The sequence below is a fragment of the Ochotona princeps genome, chromosome 16, assembly GCF_030435755.1.
Source record: "Ochotona princeps isolate mOchPri1 chromosome 16, mOchPri1.hap1, whole genome shotgun sequence".
Taxonomy (NCBI): Eukaryota; Metazoa; Chordata; class Mammalia; order Lagomorpha; family Ochotonidae; genus Ochotona; species Ochotona princeps.
Window position 1 is genome coordinate 21,039,167 of NC_080847.1, and position 20,646 is coordinate 21,059,812.

The 20,646-nt window shown below is 45.8% G+C and overlaps 1 protein-coding gene across 8 annotated transcripts in view; it reads left to right on the top strand.

Moving 5' to 3' along the window:
• Positions 1 to 1,190: 1,190 nt before the first annotated feature.
• The window catches only part of CNOT1 (CCR4-NOT transcription complex subunit 1), a 73,661-nt gene continuing 54,205 nt past the window's right edge, over positions 1,191 to 20,646 (top strand). For 5 of the 8 annotated variants that reach the window (XM_058674477.1, XM_058674483.1, XM_058674480.1 and 2 more), the window contains exons 1-8: positions 1,192 to 1,540; positions 11,776 to 12,051; positions 17,274 to 17,381; positions 17,889 to 17,987; positions 18,662 to 18,730; positions 18,814 to 18,868; positions 19,794 to 19,997; positions 20,355 to 20,523. In XM_058674477.1, coding sequence (XP_058530460.1) covers positions 11,950 to 12,051; positions 17,274 to 17,381; positions 17,889 to 17,987; positions 18,662 to 18,730; positions 18,814 to 18,868; positions 19,794 to 19,997; positions 20,355 to 20,523 — 806 coding nt within the window. In that variant the 5' untranslated portion in view covers positions 1,192 to 1,540; positions 11,776 to 11,949. Of the gene's footprint in view, positions 1,541 to 11,775; positions 12,052 to 17,273; positions 17,382 to 17,888; positions 17,988 to 18,661; positions 18,731 to 18,813; positions 18,869 to 19,793; positions 19,998 to 20,354; positions 20,524 to 20,646 lie in introns of all 8 variants that reach the window. The other 3 variants (XM_058674479.1, XM_058674481.1, XM_058674478.1) reach the window with 2 other exon arrangements.

Sequence of the window (20,646 nt, forward strand, 5' to 3'; positions counted from 1 at the left end):
CGAGGACTTTAGCCGCTATGCTATCGCGCCGGGCCCACACAGTGCTCTTAAATGAGATACAGAAGTGATCAAATTCTTAGGAAAATGGTACTTGCCAGGGGTGGGGAGAGATGTGACTGGTGAGTTGTTTTGCAAAATGGAAAGTTCTAGACTGGGGGCTTTTGGCACAATGTTTAGGATGCTCAGGTTCATCCACAACCTGTGTTGGCATGTCTAATGTCCAGCCCAGATCCACTTCTCCTTCCAGCTTCTCACCTCCATATCCCGGAGGCACCAGTGCGGCTCACGCAAGAAACCTGCACTGAGTTTCTAGCTTCTGGTATTGGCCTGCGGAGCGAATAGCAGATAGAAAATCTGGCCGTCTCTCAAATAATAAATAAATAAATATAAAAGTAGGCGTCCTAGAGTTCTGTGTCACAACCTGTGTACATGGGAAACACTATTATCCTACACACTTAAACATGGCTGAGATAATTAAGTTTATGTGTTTTCAGCCGCAATTTTAAGAACTATTTTTAGGCACAAAAAGGTAGTATGAGACAGGTGGCCAATACTTAGGGTAAGAGGAGAGGGGTTTTTACCAAATGGTGGCAGAGCTAACACTGTCCTCGCTCTGGTTTGAGAGCAGGTTAACCATCAACTCCAAGAAGTTCCCTTTGGCAAAGCCAAGCGAGCTCAGACTGGGTGAGAATTCGAGAGACTACATTCTCCAGCATGCACCGCTCTTCGGATGGCGCCGCCAGTGAAGGAAGAGAAAAAAAAAATCGTACTTTCACGACAGCAATGGGGGTGAGGAGTGCGACTACAAATCCCAGGATCCAAAGCGTCCTATCTTTCAGCCCCTGACCTGGCTAGTTTTCTGTTACTCGGCGTTCCCCTCCGATAGGACCCTAAGGGCAGGGGAATGTTTGCTTGGGAAATCCCTGCGATCCACTTCTGTGGCACTTCTAGAGAAGAAAGAAAGTGGAAAAACGCTGTTGAACTTCCCCCCTCCCGCCTTGCTTATTTATTGTTTCTCAGAGGCCATGCCCGGTCCCCTTTGGTTGAAAACTTCGCGGGCAGGTGGCAATTCGGGGAGCCCCAAATCGAAGTTCCCATCCTGTCTCCTCCAGTGGCCCTCGCCCGTGGCGCAGGCGCGAGGACCACCCCCCCTCCGTTCCCTAGAGGCTGGAGAGCGGCAATTGGCCTAAGGCCGCCAAGTCAGGGTCTGGATTGGTAGTTGCTAGCAGGAGCCTGGTTTCTTCCTCTACTTCTGCAGTGCTCGCTTGTCATTGGTTGAAATCCGCGGGCGCCTCACGGTGATTTGGCAGGAGTAAGGAGCGGGCTGCTGTCATTGGCTGATATTGGGACCAGCCCTCCTCAGGAGGGCAGCGAATGATGAAATGGGAACGGGGAGGGGAAAGGCCGCGACGTGAGCGCGCGACCTCCGGCGCCATTTTGTAGAGAAACAAGCGGAGTTAACCGAAGAGGGGGTCGAGGAGAGCCCGGAGTCGGGGACCCAGGAGTTTTCCTGTGTCCAGCGCCACCGGAGCCGCTTGAGGTTAGGCGGGCTGGGGTCAGGACGTGGAGTAGGCTGTCAGTGTCAAACCTGGGAACGCGAGTGCCGATGGGAGAAGGAATGGGGCCGGACCTGGGGCCATTGGGAGCGTTTTTTTCCTCCCCCCTCGAAGCTCCGGGGAGTACTAGGCTGCCGGGACAGAGAAATGGGCGAAGTGGGGGAGGACGGACTCTTCCCTACGACTCGTGCAGGCTTTGGGTGTTGGGAAGGCGCTGGCGCGAAGGCGTTTGGAAGCCGAGATTAGGGTATGGGGTAAGACCCGGGGTGGCCCCGTGTCGGGGCCTGGAGGCGTCCAAGGTGGCACTCGGAGGGATCCTCGGAGCTCGCTTCGCGCGGGCTGTACCTTTCTCAGAGTCCGCAACTGCTCCTTTCTCTTCGGGCTCCCAGACGGGTGCAGGCTCCCCCGAGGCCTAGCTCGAGGGGGCTTTGCTAAGGCTCCCTGGTTCTTTTCCGCGTCCGAGAGCGGCCGCTCCGTCCCCCCTGCAGCACGTTGTCAAAAGCCCCCGGTGTTTCGGGTGTCCGCCGGTGGGAGGGGCGGGCGGGAGTGAGCACTTCCTTATTCTTGCCACAGGTTTTTGTTCCACTCGCGCGCCGCGGCGCTTGCGGTTGCGCCGGAGTGCCCCCTCCCTCGGCCCGGTGTCGGGGCGATAGTGGCGGTTCTGCTGGCCCGGGCCCAGCACTTAGAGGCCTCACGGCTGTTGTGAGAAATTGCTTTTGGCCCAACGCAAAAACCCTTTGCCCGGATCACCCTTCTGCAGGGAACCCCCAGGAGTGTGCTTTTGTGGGTAGGAATATGCACGACGGCTGTGGCCTTTCCAAAGTGTTGTTTACAGTTCATGAGAAGTAAACTTCTCGCCTGAAAGCCACCCGGTCCGAGGGCTCACTTGGTAGGACTGCAAAGAAAAGTGTTCCCATGGAAAACAGTAAACTGAGTAACTGTTTAGTTTTCGATCCCCTTTGGCTACTTGTGAAAAAAGAAATATATTTTTTTGAGAAGTGATGGATTGAAATTCTGTTAACAGTATGGGATAATTCCTGATGACCCCAGTGGATAGGACGGGGATAACAGGAATTTAAAAAACCGCAACAGGGAGGGGGAGTGAAACATCAGGAAGTAGGTCAATCAGAGGGGCTATATGGTAACAGTTTAAATAATTGTGTTTTAGGAGCACTGCAGATTGTTACGTTGTCTAAGGAGAAAGTGGGATGATACTACATAAAAGTTTTAGACAGCTGGCTTTGCAGCTTGTTGATGAAAATTGTTAGGGAAAGTTGTACTCGGAATTCCTCAGTCGGGAGTCAAGGCACCAAGACCTGACTGATAACAGAAATTCTTTTCCTACCCCAGTTATAGTGCAAGTTTTTGTGACATTATGGCTGAAGGGAGATCAGTGCCTGGCTTGTTTATTTATTCACTTTGTGGGATCCTTGGGTTAGTTTTTTTTCTCTGCATTTGAATTTTAAAAAAAATTTCTATTTTTACTGGAAAGTCAGATACACAGGGAAGCAGATGGAGAGAGGGAGATCTTCCATCCAGTGATTCACTCCGCCAGGCGGCTGCGCCGATCTGAAGCCAGGATCATGGAGCTGAATGGGAAGCGGGGCTGCTGGGGCATGAACCCGCACCCACTTGGGATCCCAGTGCGTTCAAGGCGAGGACTTTAGCTGCTAGGCTACAGCACTGGGCCCACACTTTTTTACCATGGCTTAAAAGCCTTGCGTCTAGCATGCTGAGTGCTATAACATTCCCATATATAGGGTTAAGCCTTAAAAAGAAGGAAATGCTAGCTATCTTTTAAGAATGTTATGCCTTGAAGCCTAATTTCAAATTATCCTTGCAGGTGCACAGATCTTTGACTTCCTAAATGGCCGCAGTGGCCAGAGCTTCTTCCCTGTCTCTAGTATGGGTGTAAGAGCCCAAGGACACGGGCCATCTTTGGCTGCTTTCTCAGGCATGTAGGCATGGAGCTGGATAAGAAGTGGAGCAACTGGGACTCCAGTGCTCATGGTTCCCTTGGGATGATGATGCCACAAACCATGGCCACAGCACCAGCCCTGTTAATGTTTTTGGTTTGATTCTGTTTAATTTATTTATGTTGGAGAAGCAGATTTTACAGAGAGGAGAAGACAGATCTTCAGTTTGCTGGTTCACTCCCCAAATGACCGTAGCAGTTCGAGTTGAGCTGATCCAAGGCCAGGAGCTTCTTTGGGGTCTTCCACTCAGGTGTAGGGGTCCAAGGATTTGGGCCATATCCTCTGCTTTCCAGGCCACAAGCATGGAGTTGGAAGGGGAGTGGAGCAGCCAGGACATGAACTGGCGCCCATGTGAGATCTTAGTTCTTGCAAAGGAAGGATTAAGCAATTGAGCCATTGCCTTGAGCCCTTGATTCTGATCTAGGTATGAGAACCTTGCATTTTTAAAGGTTGATTTATGTGTTTGAAAAGCAAGGTGACAGATACTGATTCATTCCTCAGATGGTCTCAGTGTTGGAGCTGGACCTGGCTGAAGCCATGAACCCCAAACTCCACCTGGATACCTCTGGATGTCCCACTTGGGAGGCACTTGGGCCGTCATTCTTTGCTTTCCCAGGTACATTAGGTAGCTGGATCTGAAGTTGGAATTGTTGCTTTAACGTGAGCCGTTGATGTTGCAAACAGTAACAATCAGCTTTTCACAGCACTGGCCCCAGAGCTTAAGTTCGCTTGTTTCATTCTGTGTGGCAACACAGATCTTTCCTACTCAGTGCTGCAGAGGGAAGTTAGTTGTAATAATTCTGAGTGAGTCACCCTTGTGTGTGTGTGTGTGTGTGCGCGTGCTCACACGCTTTAATACATTAACAAATGTAGTGCTGATGAATTTATTTTGAAGGATGCTTAACTGAAAACAGTAGTTACAATTAGAGGGCAGGGGTTGTTATCTGATAGTTGGCTGTCCAGATGGCTACAGAACTGCAGCTGCATTGGAGGCAGGATAGTCGAGTCCAAATGGTGCTCATATGGAATTCGAGCTCTGCAGGTGTGTCACAGCACGAGCCCCAATTTTATTTTGTGTTTGAAAAAGTAGCAGGGACAGACTGAAAAGTCTTCTGCTTGCTGCTTCGTTCCCCACATGACAACACCTGGAGCTCAGCCTTCCCAATGCCCAAACATGGAATTCCATTGTAGCTAATGGGGAGGAAGGGTCCAAAGGTGTGAGCCATTCTTTGGGACCTTTGTAGGCAAGAGCAGGAAGCAGAATCAGAAGTGGAGCAGCTGGGACTTGAACTGTAGCAGATTTGGATGCTGGCTAGACATTGCAGGCTGAGGCTTAATGTTGTATGCCACAGTAATGGCACCTAGTCTAGTTTTTATTTATTTTAAAATATTTATTTTTATTGCAAAGTAAGATATACAGAGAGGAGGAGAGACAGGGTAAGATCACTTGCCCCAGAGTGAACACAAAGGCCAGAGCTGAGTCTGTCTAAGCCAGGAGTCTGGAGCCACTTCCGGGTCTCCCATGTGGGTGCAGGGTCCCAAGGCTTTGGGCCGTCCTTGACTGCTTTCCCAGGCCACAAGCAGGGAGCTCGATGGGAAGTGGGGCTGCTGGGATTACAACTGCAGCCATATGGGATCCTGGTGCATCCAAAGTGAGGACTTTAGCCACTAGGCTACCTTGCTGGGCCCCCGGCCATCTGTTTCTTTTCCCAGGGCGTTAGCAGGGGAAGCGAAAAGGAGCAATTGCACTAGTGCCCTTATTGGATGCTGGAATATCATGTATGGCTTGAGCAGTCTTACCACAATGCTATTCTCCCACTGCTGCACTTCTGAATTTGTTAGTGTTCCTGCCAAGTCTTGTCTAAGTGCCTGGTCCCTAACATCCATGTGGGAGATGGAATTCTGGGCTCCTGGCCTCAGCCTGATTCAGATCTGGCTCTTGTGGCCCTTGGAGGACTGAACTGTTTAGTGAAATATCTCCTCTGTTTACTCTGCCTTTCAAGTAAGTAAGCAAAAATTTTTATGCTTTTTTAAAAAATTTTATTTTAAAGTAAGATATATACATAGCTGATGAGAGACAAAGAGGAAGATCCTCGCCTGCAGATTCACTCCCCAAATGGCCGCATTGGCTGGAGCCGAGCCAGAGCCAGAGCCAGGAGCTTCTTCCTGGTCTCCCATGCAGGTGCAGGGTCCCAAGGCTTTGGGCCGTCCTTGACTGCTGTCCCAGGCCACAAGCAGGGAGCTGGTTGGGAAGCAGGGCTGCCGGGATTAGGGTTTAGAACCTGCGCCCACATGGGATCCCATTTCATGCAAGGTAAGAACTTTAGTCACCAAGCTACTGCGTTGGGCCCCAGCCTATGCTTTCTTTGCTGTTTTTTCAGACCATAAGCCAGGAGCTGGATAAAAGTGGAGCACCTGGGACTTCCATATGGGATACCAGCACCTCAGAGGGAAGCTTAGTCTGCAATGCCCCAGTCTGTGTCTTTTGTAATGGAGAAGATGGTGATCTATAGTCTGTCGGTAGACTGGCATTACTTTGATCAGGGTGTTTGAATTCCTGGGAAGCTCTCACAATAGAGCCTCACATTTACTTATTTATTTATTTATTTTTAAAGATTTATTCATTTTTATTGGAAAGGTGGATATACAGAGAGAGGAGGAGAGACAGAGAGGAAGATCTTCCATCCGATGGTTCACACCCCAAGTGAGCCACAACGGGCCGGTGCGCGCCGATCCCATGCCGGGAACCAGGAACCTCCTCCAGGTCTTCCACGCGGGTGCAGGGTCCCAAGGCTTTGGGCCATCCTCGACTGCTTTCCCAGGCCACAAGCAGGGAGCTGGATGGGAAGTGGAGCTGCCAGGATCAGAACCGGCGCCCATATGGGATCCCGGCGCGCTCAAGACCATGACTTTAGCCTCTAGGCCACGCCACCGGGCCCAGAGCCTCGTATTTAGATGTTAACTGTAGGAAACATTCAGATCTTGTGTCTCAGGGTCTTCTGGCTTCCATCTTTGTGCCACTCCCTTAAATGCCTTTGGAAGTGATGGGTTGGTTGGGAAAGTGGTGAGGAAGAGAATCAGAATGACCAAACTGGTGTGTCCCTGAAAGCTTATGAAAGTGGGAATTTGCTTGACACAGTTTGTCATTTCTGTTTGTGTTGTTGGGAGGTAGTCGGAGGTTACAGTAGGCGAAGGAATGTTTGAGACCCTTTATTAGCCAGGTGTGTGCCAGCAGTCCCCCGTGACACTTGGAGGCTGTGCTGGGCAGTGATAGCCAGGGGATGTTTTAAAGATTTATCTATTTTTATTGCAAAGTGAGAGTTATACAGAGAGGAGAAGAGAGAGAGAGGAAGCGCTTCTGTCCGATGATTCACTCCCCAAGTGAGCGCAGCGGCTGGTGCTGAGCCAGTCCAAAGCCAGGAGCCAGGAACTTCTTCCAGGTCTCCCACGTGGGTGCATGAACCCAAGGCTTTGGACTGTCCTCGACTGCTTTCCCAGGGTACAAGCAGGGAGCTGGATGAGAAGTGGAGCTGCCGGGATTAGAACTGGCGCCCATATGGGATCCTGGCACGTTCAAGGCGAGAACTTTAGCCACTATGCCAGTGTACTGGGCCTGAAATTTATTTATTTTCATTGCAAAGTCAGATATACAGAGAGGAGGAGAGACAGATGAAGATCTGTCCGTTGGTTCATTCCCCAAGTGAGTGCAGCTGAAATGGCCAGAGCTGAGCTGATCCGAAGCCAGGAGCCAGGAGCTTCTTCCGGGTCTCCCATGCAGGTGCAGGGTCCAAGGCTTTGGATCATTCTCAACTGCCTTCCCAGGCCACAAGCAGGGAGCTGGTTGGGAAGCGGGGTTGCTGGGATTAGAACTGGCGCCAATATGGAATCTCAGCATGTGCAAGGTGAGGACTTTAGCTGCTAGGCTACTGCACCAGGCCCCAAGGGCTTTTAAACTTTAAAATCACATCTTGGGGTCCAGCTCAGTAGCCTACTTGCAAAAGTCCTCACTTTGGTTGTTGCAGGATCTCATATGGGCATTTCTTGGTGTTCCGGCTGTTCCACTTCCCATCCAGCTCACTGCTTGTGACTTGGGAAAGCAGTGGATGATGGCCCAGAGCCTTGGGATTCTGTAGCTGTGTGGGAGAACCCAAAGAAGTTCCTGGCTCCTGGCTTCAGATCCACTCCGCTCTGGCTGTTGTGGTCACTTGGGGAATGAATCAGTGGACTGAAGATCTTTCTATGTCTCCTGTAAATCTGCCTTTATGACAAAAATAAATGAATCTTAAAAAAAGATTACATGTTGTTTGCCACAGGCCTCTGGGAAAGTGGCAGCGGGCGGGAGGGAGAAAGAAACTACAGAAACACAGTAGCGTAATCAACAGCCTTATTGTTCATTCTAATGATTTTTCTAGCAGTTGTGTTGCTGGTGGTTAATCTTTCCCTCATCCTCAGATTAGCACTCAGTAAACTACAAAGTTTTCAGAGAACCCTGCTAAAATACATGTATTTCCATACCTTTATCACTACCCTTACGGGGCAGTTGGCCATTTCAGAGCTGGGGAGTTTCCATGCATCCGATCAGGCTCTCAGGGTAACCATGTGAGGCAGTAGTGTCCGACATTGAGAAGACAAGAAGCCTCATGCCAGCTTCCTACTTGCCATGATCTACCTCCTACGCCTAAGCATGCTGAATTACAGAGAATTCCTGACAGTTCCCCTGTCATCACAGCTTTCCAGTTATTCCTTTTGATCTCTCCTGCATGGTTTCCACAGTATGCTTTTACTGGCTGTCAGTTGCCACAAGACCAGTTTTGGTCAAATTTAACTGTTTTAAAAAATGTGTTTGGTGGCCAGCAGGCTAGTCCTCCATCCTTTAGTGCTGGCATCATCCCTTGTGGGTGGGTGTGGGTTCATGTCCTAGGTGCACCAGTTCTGGTTAAGCTCTCTGCTTGTGGCTTGGGAAAGCAGCAAAGGATAGCTTCAGTCATTGGGCCCTTGCACTCAACGTGGGAGGCTCAGAAGATGATCCTGGCTCTTGGCTTCAGATGAGCTCAGCTGTGGCCTCGAAGCCAATTGGGGTGTAAACTAGTGGATGGAAGATACTTCTCTGTAAATCTGTCTTTGATGTAAAACTTAAAGAAAAATTTTTTTTGGAAAGGGAAGTTAGAGCTTTTACATCGGTATGTTGGATTATATTCCAAAAGACCAAAAGACCACAGCATCTTGGACTGGGGCATACCAGAGCCAGGAACGTCACACAGTGGCCAGATCCTTGGGCTATGCTCTGCTGCTTTCTTACACGGATTAGCAGGGAGCTTGATTACCAGGACTTGGCCTGCTGTTCACATGGAATTCTGGTGTTGCAGGCCAGGTCCTAACACTATACCACAATGCTTAGCTTTTTAAAACTTTCTGGTCATTTATTATTTCACTGGCTGTGCTTGCCTGGGTCTTAGATTCTGACTTAATACCTCGTAAAATGCTTCAATTAAAGTAATATGCTAGCTGCAGTTATTTGTAGGTTGTGGCTCGGGACATCTTTCAAGCTCACTTAAGTAGCAGGTGGTAGGCTTCAGATATTTGGGAGACAGAAATGCATTGCATATTATATCTTTTTTTAAAGATTTATTTTTATTGCAAAGTCAGATAGAGAGGAGAGACAGAGGAAGATCTTCCATCTGATGATTCAAAAGATTTTATTTTGATTGGAAAGTCAGATATACAGAGAGGAGATGACAAAGAGGAAAATCTTCCATCCAATGATTCACTCCCCAAGTGGCCACAACGGCTGGTGCTGAGGCAATCTGAAGCTAGGAGCCAGGAGCTTCTTCCTGGTCTCCCATGTGGGTGCAGGGTCCCAAGGCTTTGGGCCGTCCTCGACTGCTTTCCCAGGCCACAAGCAGGGAGCTGGATGGGAAGTGGAGCTGCCGGGATTAGAACCAGCGCCCATATGGGATCCTGGCTTGTTCAAGGTGAGGACTTTTAATTGCTACACTATCGCACCAGGCCCCCCAAAAAAATCTTTAAAGAAAGATTTATTCATTTTACTTTTGTTTAAATTTTTATGTATTTCTAAAAATTTTTAGTTTTATTGCAAAGTCAGATATGCAACTAAGCCCAGTAGTCCTTCAGTAGTAGGCTGTGTTGTTTTCTGATTGGTCAGTTCCGCTTTAAATTGGGCTGGGATTGCTGTTCTGGTGGGAACTTGGCGCCACCTAGGGGCTTTCCTTTCAGCCTGCCCTCAGGTCCTCTGGGCTAACATTCCGACCTCTGTGGTCTTATCTGGCTGCTTCCTGCTGAATAGGGACTAGATTTGTGGAAGGTAGGATCCCAGAGGACCTGATTGGAAAAAAAGTGTAGGGGGGCATCTGAGTGGGCTGACTATAGGGGGCATGGGAAAAGTTCCAAGTGGAGGAACATCTGATTCATTGTGACTCAGGATGCCTCCCGAATCCGATCTGTTCCCTTTCTGTTTGGTGCATGATCTGTTGGATGTGGTTACATTGGGCCGTATCTCAGATTCTGCTGCTGTCACTATGGCTGGGAAGTGGGACCAAGTTCCAGTAGATGGTGGACTCTGCACATGTACTCGTTAAACCCCTTCTGGATCTTCCTGTCCAGTAATTGATTTCTCCGATGTGGGCACACGGAAGTGTGACTAAGGAGTCTGGCAGCCGTAGGCATGGTCAGGGTCACTGGTTAGATCTGGTCCACTGAGGTTGGTGTGAGTGTGGGTGGTGTAGAAAGTGAGATGTACGAAGAGGAGGAGAGATAGAAAGGTCTTCCATCTGCTGATTCACTCCCCAAGCGGCTGCAACGGCCGGCGCTATGCCGATCTGAAGCCAGGAGCCTGGAGCTTCATCAGGGTCTCTCACGCGGGTGCAGGGTCCCATGACTTTGGACCATCCTCTCCCAGGCCACAAGCAGGGAGCTGGAAGGGAAGTGGAGCAACTGGGGTGCAAACTGATGCCCATATGTGATCCTGGCGCATATGGCGTGGACTTTAGCCATTAGGCTGTTGTGCCTGGCTGGAGACTTTTTTTGTTGTTGAAAAGGTGATCTGCAGAGTTGGGGAGAGACGCTAAGATCTTCTGGTTCATTCCGCAAATGGCCACAGTGACTGGATCTCATCTATCTCATCTAGATCTGAGCTGATCTCATCTAGATGAAACCAGGAGCCTCTTCTAAGTCTCTCATGCGTGTGTAGGGTCCCAAGGCTTTGGGCCATCTTTTGCTGCTCTCCCACGCTGTAAGCAGGGTAGTGGAGCAGCTGCGATGCATACTGGCACCCAGTGCTTTGCATGGGGAGGATTAGCCATTGGTGCCATCGCATCGGGCACAGTTCGGTACTCTGAAAGCTTGTCCCTACATCCCTTACTTCTTCATTTTTGTTTTAATGTTTCTTTTCCACCCACCTTTTTTTTTTAAAGAGTATTTTTATTATAAGTCAGATATACAGAGAGCTGGAGATATAGAGAGGAAGATCTTCCGTCCGTTGATTCACTCCCCAAGTGACTGCGACGGCTGGTGCTGCGCCGATCCGAAGCCGGGAACCAGGAACCTCTTCCTGGTCTCCCACACGGGTTCAGGGTCCCAAGGCTTTGGGCCGTCCTCAACTGCTTTCCCAGGCCACAAGCAGGGAGCTGCATGGGAAGTATAGCTGCTGGGATTAGAACCAGCACTCATATAGGATCCTGGCGCTTTCAAGCTAGGACTTCAGCCACTAATCCACGGCGCTGGGCCCGGAATTCCTAAGCATCCTGTCATTGTGACTGGTTTGACTCATCCTGTCTTGGTTTTCCCAAGGAACTTTGAGTGATGCAGGTATGAGTTTGACTTTTGGAGTTCTCAGTGGCCCTAAAACCAAACATACATTGTGAGGTACAATTTTGAGACCAGACTGATTGTAACCTAACAAATATAATGAACAGTTGGATCTTGTAAGAATTAAGTGCTTTCCTAGTGCTTTCAAATACTGTGTTTATAGATATCATTTTGAAATGATAAAAATGCTTCCAGTATAAAAAAATTGTCTTGCTAAAATGAAACTGGGCGGGGTGATAACTGTTTTTATACTTGATGTGTTTTAACTTTGAACCTTGGCTTGCTTTATCTTGGTTGAGATACGTTATTTCGAAGATATTTAGCACTAAACATTTTGGATGTGAAGTCAATTGAAGGTTATTTAAGTCCATTTTCACCTACTTTACAGTGATGTGGTCTATGTATATTTTTTGAATCAGGTGCCATGTTTCATAACAGAGTAATACCCCTGGTAACGAAGAACTGAGGATATTGTACAGAAATCAGACATAGCCTCATTACAAAGAAAGCATTAACCTGCCTCTGAGGTGACTAAAGGGGAATAATGGTGATTTTGCGCCGGGCTCGGCCGCCTGCTTCCGCCCCAACCAGCAATGAATCTTGACTCGCTCTCGCTGGCCTTGTCTCAAATCAGCTACCTGGTGGACAATTTAACCAAGAAAAACTACCGAGCCAGCCAGCAGGAAATACAGCATGTGAGTAAACCAGTTATAAAAAATTACTATTAAAGGTATGAGTGAGTATGCCATTGATGGAAAGTTGGAAGCTTAGGAAGGTGGGTGTCATGGGGTAATTTATAAGCACTGTTGGTTATCCCTGGCTGTCATTAGTTTGCTTTCTTGTTCTGCACTTTTCGTATAAAGGGAGTCACACCATATATGGAGTCTTTTCTACCTGCCCTGTATCATTTAAACCTTCTGTGCTTTTTATTTTTTTTTTTTTAAGATTTATTGAATTTGATTGGAAAGTCAGATATGCAGGGGGGGAGAGACAGAGGAAAACCTTCTGTCTGTTGATTCACTCCGCAAGCCGTCGCAACAGCCAGAGCTGAGCCTGTTTGAGGCCAGGAGCTTCTTCCAGGCCTCCCATGCGGGTGCAGGGTCCCAAGGCTTTGGCCGATCTCAACTGCTTTCCCAGGTCACAAGCAGAAGAGCTGGATGAGAAGCGGGGCTAACAGGATTTGAACCTGTGCCCATATAGGATCCCAGTGCTTTCAAGGCGAGGACTTCAGCCACTAGGCTACCGCACCAGGCCCTCCTTTCTTAAAGAGCTTTATTTTGCAGAGGGAGAAACTGAGAGAGATTTCCCATCTGTTCACTCCTCTGACGGCTTTGGTGGCCAGAGATGGATTGGTATGAACCTGGGAGTCAGATGCTGCTTCCAGGTCTCCAGTGTGGATGCAAGGAGCTGGATCAGAAGTGAAGCAGCTGCTGTGAAAACCAACACTTGGGTGCTGGCGCTGCAGGCAGGACATTAGCGTGCTAAGCCACTGCTTTTACCCTGTGTTGTTTTTTAAAAGATTTATTTACTTTGAACGAAAGATCAAAAGACAGAGAAGGGATATTTCATGCCCTGATTGGCTGCAGTGGTGAATACTGGGCAGGTGAGAGCCAGGAGCATTATCCAGATGTCTCATGTGGGTAGCAGGGGCCCCTTACTGCTTGTAACAATTTTCATTGCTTTGCTGTACTTGGCTTCTAGGGAGTTGGAAAGGAAGTAGAGAAGCTAGGACTAGAACTGGTGCCGGTGCTGGGATGCCAGTTCTGCAGGTGGAGGATTAGTACTCTGCCTGGCACATCAAGGATATGGATTTGATGGGGAACAACTGGGACTTGGACCAGTGCATGTAGGGGATTCTGCCTTGGAGGTGGCAGCTTTACTCGCTCTGCCAGGGCATTGCTACCCTCTCACCCTTTCCCAGACCATTAGCAGGGAGCTAGGTTGGAAGTTGAATGGCAGGGACATATGAAATGCTGGTGTTACAGGCCAGTGCTTCACTGACTATGCCACAAAACTAGCCCACATGAGACCTTTGTGAACTTCATGCATTTTGTAAAATAAAATTTTAGTAAATTTTATTTAATTAAGTTTAAATTAATTCATTTTTATTTTATAATAATTGTTCTTAACATAATTTGTTTATGAGATCTAGTGTATTTCCTTTTAGTCTGGTGAGTTATTTAAAGAACGCTGAAATTTCCAAATCATTTGGCAGTTCTGTGAAGTTTGGTGTAACTTCCAGACTTCTTTAGTGAGCTACATAACTGCATTTTTGGAGCAGTATGTGAGTTTTTCCTTATCCTCATGAGCACTATTTCTTGTCTTTGATTTTTAATCATGCTACTGCAAAGACTTTCTTTGTAGTCTTAAGTTACAGTTAATGTGTTGAACATTTTTTCATGGGCTTGAAAAATATGAATCCTTTACCTCTGGTCTTTGGTAATTGTGATTGTAGATTTGACTTGTGGAACATATTAAATTTATGCAAATTTAATAGTATGTTCTGGTACATCAGTTAGTGTTTTTATTTCCTCATTTATATCAAATGGATCATACATAAACTCTATAAAGAATTAGATGAGTTCATGAGTAAGTTCAGAGTATGATGGTTACTAGAGCCTGGTGAGGTACTAGGATTGGGAAGAGCTGATGATTATTAGCCTATATACAGGTACATAAGAGTAAGGAGTTCTGGGATTCCTACAGTGTCATAACTAGATGATGCTAATATTATGTTTATTATTTAAAAACCTTAGGTTATACATTTTAAATGTTTTCATTACAAAAAGTTACATTATTGAAGATAAATAATTTGTTCTAATTGGAAAATACATATTGTGTACCTGTGATATGACATCAGGTAGGGCCTGGTGCGATGACTCAATTGGATAATCATCTGATCGCCAAGCACTTGGATTCTTTATGTGCACAAGTTCATATCCTGGCTTCTCTACTTCCTCTTCAGCTTCCTGCTTATTGCCTAGGAAAACAGCAAGGGGTGGCCCAAAGCCTTGGGACCCTGCATTCATGTGTGAGACCCAGAAAAGGTTCCTGGCTTTATATTGACTCAGCTCTGAGCATTGTGATCATTTAGGGAAAGAACCAGTGGTTCGGAGATCTTTGTTTCTCCCTCTGTACTCTGCCTTTCCAATAAAAATAAGCCTTGGGGGGCGGGGGGAAAGATGTCGCGTAATGTTCCAGTATGTGCAGTTTGGAAGGCAGAGTGACAGATGTCTTCCATTTGCTAGTTTACTCTCTGAATGGTTGCAACAGGTTCCCTGTACCAGGCTGAAGTCAGAGTGGCCGTGTGGGTGAAAAGCAAATACCTGGGAAGTCGCCAGCTGCCTTCCCAGGCATGTTAGCAGGGAACTGGATTGGAAGAAGAGCAGTCAGGACTCCGAGAGAACCAGTCCCCTCAAAGCAGCTACTCAGTTCCTTGTCCTGTACCACAACACCAACCACTGTAATCTTTTTTCTGTATGATTGGTGGCATGTTATATTCTGTCCTTCCTTCCTTCGTAACTTACCAGTTTATCTTGGAAATTAGTATTATTTTTAAAAAGATATATTTATTTTTATTGGAAAGTCAGATATACAGGGAGAAGGATCTTCCATCTGCTGGTTCACTCCTCAAGCGACTGCAATGGCCAGAGCTGAGCCAATCTGAAGGCAGGAGCCAGGAGCCTTCTACAGGTCTCCCAAGCGGGTTCAGGGTCCCTAGGCTTTGGGCAATCCTCAACTGCTTTCCTAGGCCATAGGAAGAGAGCTGGATGGGCAGTGGAGCAACCGGGACAGGGATAGGAACCAGCACTGATATGGGATCCCAGCACAGGGAATGTGAGGACTCTAGCTGCTAGGCCACTGAGCCTGGCCAGGAAATTATTATTTTTTTTTTTAGGAAATTACTTCTTTAAGGATTTATTTTTATTAGAAAGGCAGGTTTACAGAAAGAAGGCGAGAGAGGAAGAGAGATGGAGAAGATCTTCTGTCCACTGATTCACTCCCCAAGTGGCTGTAAAGGCTGGAGCTGAGCCCATCCGAAGTGAGGAGCCAAGAGCTTCCTCCAGGTCTCCCACACGGGTGCAGGGTCCCAAGGCTTTGGGCCATCCTCTCTGCTTTCCTAGGTCATAGGCAGGAAGCTGGATGGGAAGTGGAGCAGCTGGGATACGAACTGGCATCGGTGTGGTATCCTGATGCTTGCAGGTGGAGATTAGTCATTGAGCCATCGCACCAGCCTAAAAATCATACTTTCCAGTGAATTCTTTATCTCTTGAAAGAGTTACAGAGAGGATAGAGGGTGAGTGTAAGAGGTTGATCTCCACCTGCTGGTTAACTGTCCAAATGGTGGCAGTTGTCAAGGTTGAGCCAGGCCAAAGCCAGGAGCTTTTCTTTGTGTCTCTCATGTGTGCAGGGACACAGGACTTGGGCCATTTTTCTTTTCTTTTCCAGGTGTGTTAGCAGGTAACTTAATTGGTGTAAAGTTGGTGGTATTCGATCCATAACCTGTATGGGATCCCTGCTCTAGGGATGGCGCCCTGTCACAGCCCTGATTACACTCAGTGGAGATTTAGCTATGGGAAGTTCAGTAGACAGTATAGTGTGACTTATTACTTGTTCAGCTTATCACATTAATCTGGCAAGCCTGCAGATTGCAGTTCTACAGTAAATAATAAGCACAAATGGTTTGATAGTGATAAGATGTTTGGAGAAAAGAAAAGCAATGTATGAGGAAATGAGACTTTTAGAGATGATCATTATAAAAGCTTCAGTGATGATGCCTCTAGGAAAACAGAATACTGCGGACTATGGCACTTCAGGCTAAATCCTCCATGTGCAATTGGTGACATTCCAAATGGTCACCACGCAAGTACCCTAGATCTTGGTGCCCCCAGCCTATGTGGGATGCTGGAGGAAGCTCCTTGTGCCATTTTCGATCTGCTCAGCTCTGGCCATTGAGATAATTTTGGTAGTGAACCAGTAGATGAAAGACTTTTCCTTCTTTGTGAAATCTCTTTCAAATGGAACTAAATAAAAAAAAAAAAAAAAAAAACGGAAGGAAGGGGGAGAAGCAGCCGTTTGTAGTTTGGATCTTTGCGATGAGAAGGGTTGGCAAACCTGGACATTTGACAAACACAATGAAATTAATGAAGCTCAAGATGAGCAGTTGAATTACTGAAACAATATAATTGTTGATGGGCTCTGCCATGGAGGCTATTTGTAGTCACAGTTCTGTTAGAAGCTAGGCAATATGAGATTGTTTTAGCCTTTTTTTTTTTAAGCTTTGGTTTGCTACTTGGTTTTATTGATATACCTGTTCACTCAGATGCTTCATTCATTGTGTAGGCTTTTTTTGAAGATTTTTAAAATTTTTATTAGATTTACAGAGTTAAGGGGAAATAGAAAGATCTTCTATCAGTTAATTCCCTCCCCAAGTGACTGCAACATTCTGAGCTAAGCTGATCTGAAGGCAAGAGCCAGGAGCTTGTTCCAGGTCTCCCACACAGATGCAGGGTCCCAAGGCTTTGGGCCATCCTCTACTGCTTTCCCAGGCCACAGGCAGGCAGCTGGATGGGAAGTGGAGCAGCTGGGACAGGATCTGACGCCCATATGGGATCCCTGGCGCATGCAAGGCGAGGACTTTAGCCACTAGGCTACTGTGCTGGGCCCGCTTCATTGTGTAGTTACTGGTAGTTTTAATTTTTTTCCTTCATTTTGTCTACAGTTGTATTGCCCTGAATGTGCCCAATCTTGTTATTAATGTTATAAACTGTAAGAGACATTTAGATAATTATTATTTCAAAATGAAGAGTTGATGTAAATTGAAATTCTGCTCTGGAGGTTAGATTTTTTTTTCTTGTAATCTCTTGATGGCTTCTCCAATTCCTGAATTCTGTTATAATATTTATGTTCTTTTCAGATTGTGAATCGGCACGGTCCTGAGGCAGACAGGCATTTATTGCGCTGCCTATTTTCGCATGTGGATTTTAGTGGCGATGGTAAAAGTAGTGGCAAAGATTTCCATCAGGTATTTTGGAACTTATACAGTAAATGCACATTTACATTTTATTTTTCAATTGTATGTAGCAAAACACAAAGGCAGATAGGGGACAGAAAGCTCTTACTTGGAAGACTAAATGTCCTTCCCTCCGCCTTGTGGTTGGTGATTCTAACTTCCTGGTCAAAGCTGGAAATCAGACCTGTTGAAGAGAACAGGGATGAGGACTTCTCTCTTTACGAGTAGTAGTAGGGAGAGTGGAGTAACATGTTCTGGATTCAGTCTCTCTGGTTTAATTTTCAGTCTGGTCATGAATTGTCATATTCTTAAAGAACTTTGCGCTGTTGATCCTGTTTTTTGAAAGTTTTGGCTTAGCATTTATCTAGAGTTAATGGGGTTCCAGATGAGATATTGTTGTTAATAAATATAGTGATTTAGTGTTCTGAGAACCTCTGCTTCTGTTTGGGTTAGCTAAAGTAATGATAGTACAATTATTTATTCATTTATTTATTTTTTTATTTTATTTTATTTTTAAAGACTCAATTTCTGATCCAGGAGTGTGCGTCGCTGATTACAAAACCAAACTTTATCTCGACGCTGTCCTATGCCATTGATAATCCTTTGCACTATCAGAAGGTTGGTACTGCATTTTGGTAATCTTGTGATTGTGTTCCCTTTTCTTAATCATGTGAAGGCCTTATATTGTGATTTCATAATAAATGTCTTCTGTAAGATTTATTATTTGACAAGTACTTATTATCTTTGTGTGTCTCGTCTCACGTGCACCCACCTACCTGCACCCATCCACCCACCCCTCATTGGCTGGATCACCACTCAAATGGCCGGGGCTGGGTGAGGCTAAAGCCAGGAACCCGTAATTTCATCCAGGTCTCCCAGGTGGAAGGCAGAGGCCCAAGTACTTGGACTGTCTTCTGCTTTCTTAGCAGGGAGCTGGATTGAAAGTGGAGCAGCTAGTGCTCTGATGGGTAACCTACTATATCATATTGTGGCCCCAATAGTAGGTCTTTACTTTAGAAATTTTTTTTTTTTTAGAATTTCAAGTAGGTATTTTTGGGAGTCTTTTGAGCTCCTAACCAAAATCACAAGACCATTCATTTGGCAGTAAATAGATTTTTACTAAAACCAAATGATGTATAGATTTAGGCTTGTCAGTTCCAGGATATGATATGTTGTTTCAAGCACCAGTATAGAATATGTTCCTTATAGACTTCTTTAATTGAGTAAACAGATTGTTTGAATAACTTTCAAAATTGAGATCTTGTTTTAAAGTAAAACTTTATCTATTTCAGAGTTTAAAACCTGCACCCCACTTATTTGCCCAGCTGAGTAAAGTTCTCAAGTTAAGCAAAGTACAAGAAGTAAGTGATTTGAGAAATACAAGCAAAACTAAAATTTATAACAGCTAGTTGAACACTTTGATCATTCTAACTCCTTGTTTCAGGTAATTTTTGGCCTTGCCCTGTTGAATTCTTCCAGTTCAGATCTCAGAGGTTTTGGTAAGTTCTTTTTCCCTTAAAAATCTTATGTCGAAGTGAGTCTGTAAAATATGTGTTCTTTTGAGCCTTGAGGCACTGTATTTTTTTCCTTTTACAATTTTTATTTGAGAGATTAAAAAAAAAGGACAGACACCCAGAGATGGCTGCCTCCCATTGTTCACTTCCCTAGGTGCTCATAGTGATTGAAATGATGGGTAGCTGGAGCCAAGACATCAGTCCACGTCTCCCCCGTGGGTGGCAGAGACTCACTCACTAGGTGGTGTTCCTGCTGCCTCCCAGGGCCCTGCATTTCAGGAATCTGAACACTAATGTGAGAGATGCATACGCTAATTGCTAAAAACACGCCACTGCAACTTAGAACCATTTAAGCACACAGTCAAGTTGGTGTTGAGTGTATTTACGTCGTTGTATGACATCTGTGGAACGTTTTTAGAAATGTGTTTTTTTTTTTTTTTTTTTTTTTTTTTTAATTTATTGAAAGAGTGAGAGGAGGGAGGGGCAGAGACCATTCATCCACTGATTGACGCCCAGTGGCCTACAACAGCTGTGGTTTGGCTAGGGCCCATAGTAACAGCCAGGAACTTCTTTCTGGGTTTTAAATATGGGTTCATCAAACCTAGTTACTTAATGTATCCTTCGCTGCCTCCCAGGCCTTTAATGGGGGATTGAAAAATAAGTGCAAGGGCTGACACTTGTATTGAAATTGAGTATCCCAAGTGACAGCTGAATGCCTGATTGAACAGCTGATTGCTACCCATGCTGCGTTCCCCCTAGTCAGTCTTGGAAGTTTATCTCTAGTGCAATAGAAGCTTTAGTGAGCTAAACATTGAGTTGTTCAATGAAGAGGATTTTACATATATTTTGACAGTATCTGACTTTGTTCTGTTCTTCAAGAATAATCCATGCTTTTTTGTTTGACTTGTAGCTGCCCAGTTTATCAAACAGAAGCTTCCAGATCTTTTGCGTTCTTATATTGACGCAGACGTCAGTGGAAATCAAGAAGGTGGCTTCCAAGATATAGCAATAGAGGTTCTACACCTCCTCCTCTCCCATCTCCTTTTTGGGCAGAAGGGAGCCTTTGGAGTTGGACAGGAACAAATAGACGCATTTCTTAAGACACTGCGCAGAGGTAAACAAAGCATTATAGTAGTACTTGTCATGACTTCCTTGGGTGATCAAAATATGTGACAAATATTTTAGGTTGTAATTGAAGACGATGATTTATATTTCTGATGTGATGTTTGTAGTTTCTTAACATTTTTATTGGAAAGGGAGATTCATAGTTAGCAGGATAGAAATGCTGATGATTTAGCAGGGTTTTTTTTTTTTTGTTTGAAATTTGAATTTGTGAAGTTGAAATATTCTTATCAGATTGATGCAAATTATGTCAACTTTGAATATAAACTCGTGCAAGAATTAGAATTCATTTGCTTTTAGATATTTTCTATTAGTGTATCTATTATATGTAATCTTTTTCCTCTCTCAGATTTTCCTCAAGAACGCTGTCCTGTGGTGCTTGCACCACTCTTATACCCTGAAAAACGGGACATTCTAATGGACAGGATCCTGCCTGATTCTGGAGGGGTAGCTAAAACCATGATGGAGAGCTCCTTGGCTGATTTCATGCAAGAAGTGGGCTATGGCTTTTGTGCAAGGTTAGTCATAAGACAAGTTTAACAATAGTTCTTGACTTCAGTCTGTCCCATACCTGGCTGTTGTTGGTATTTGGAGGAGCAAGCCAGTAAGAGAAAGATCTCTTGTTATTTCTTCTTTTGCCT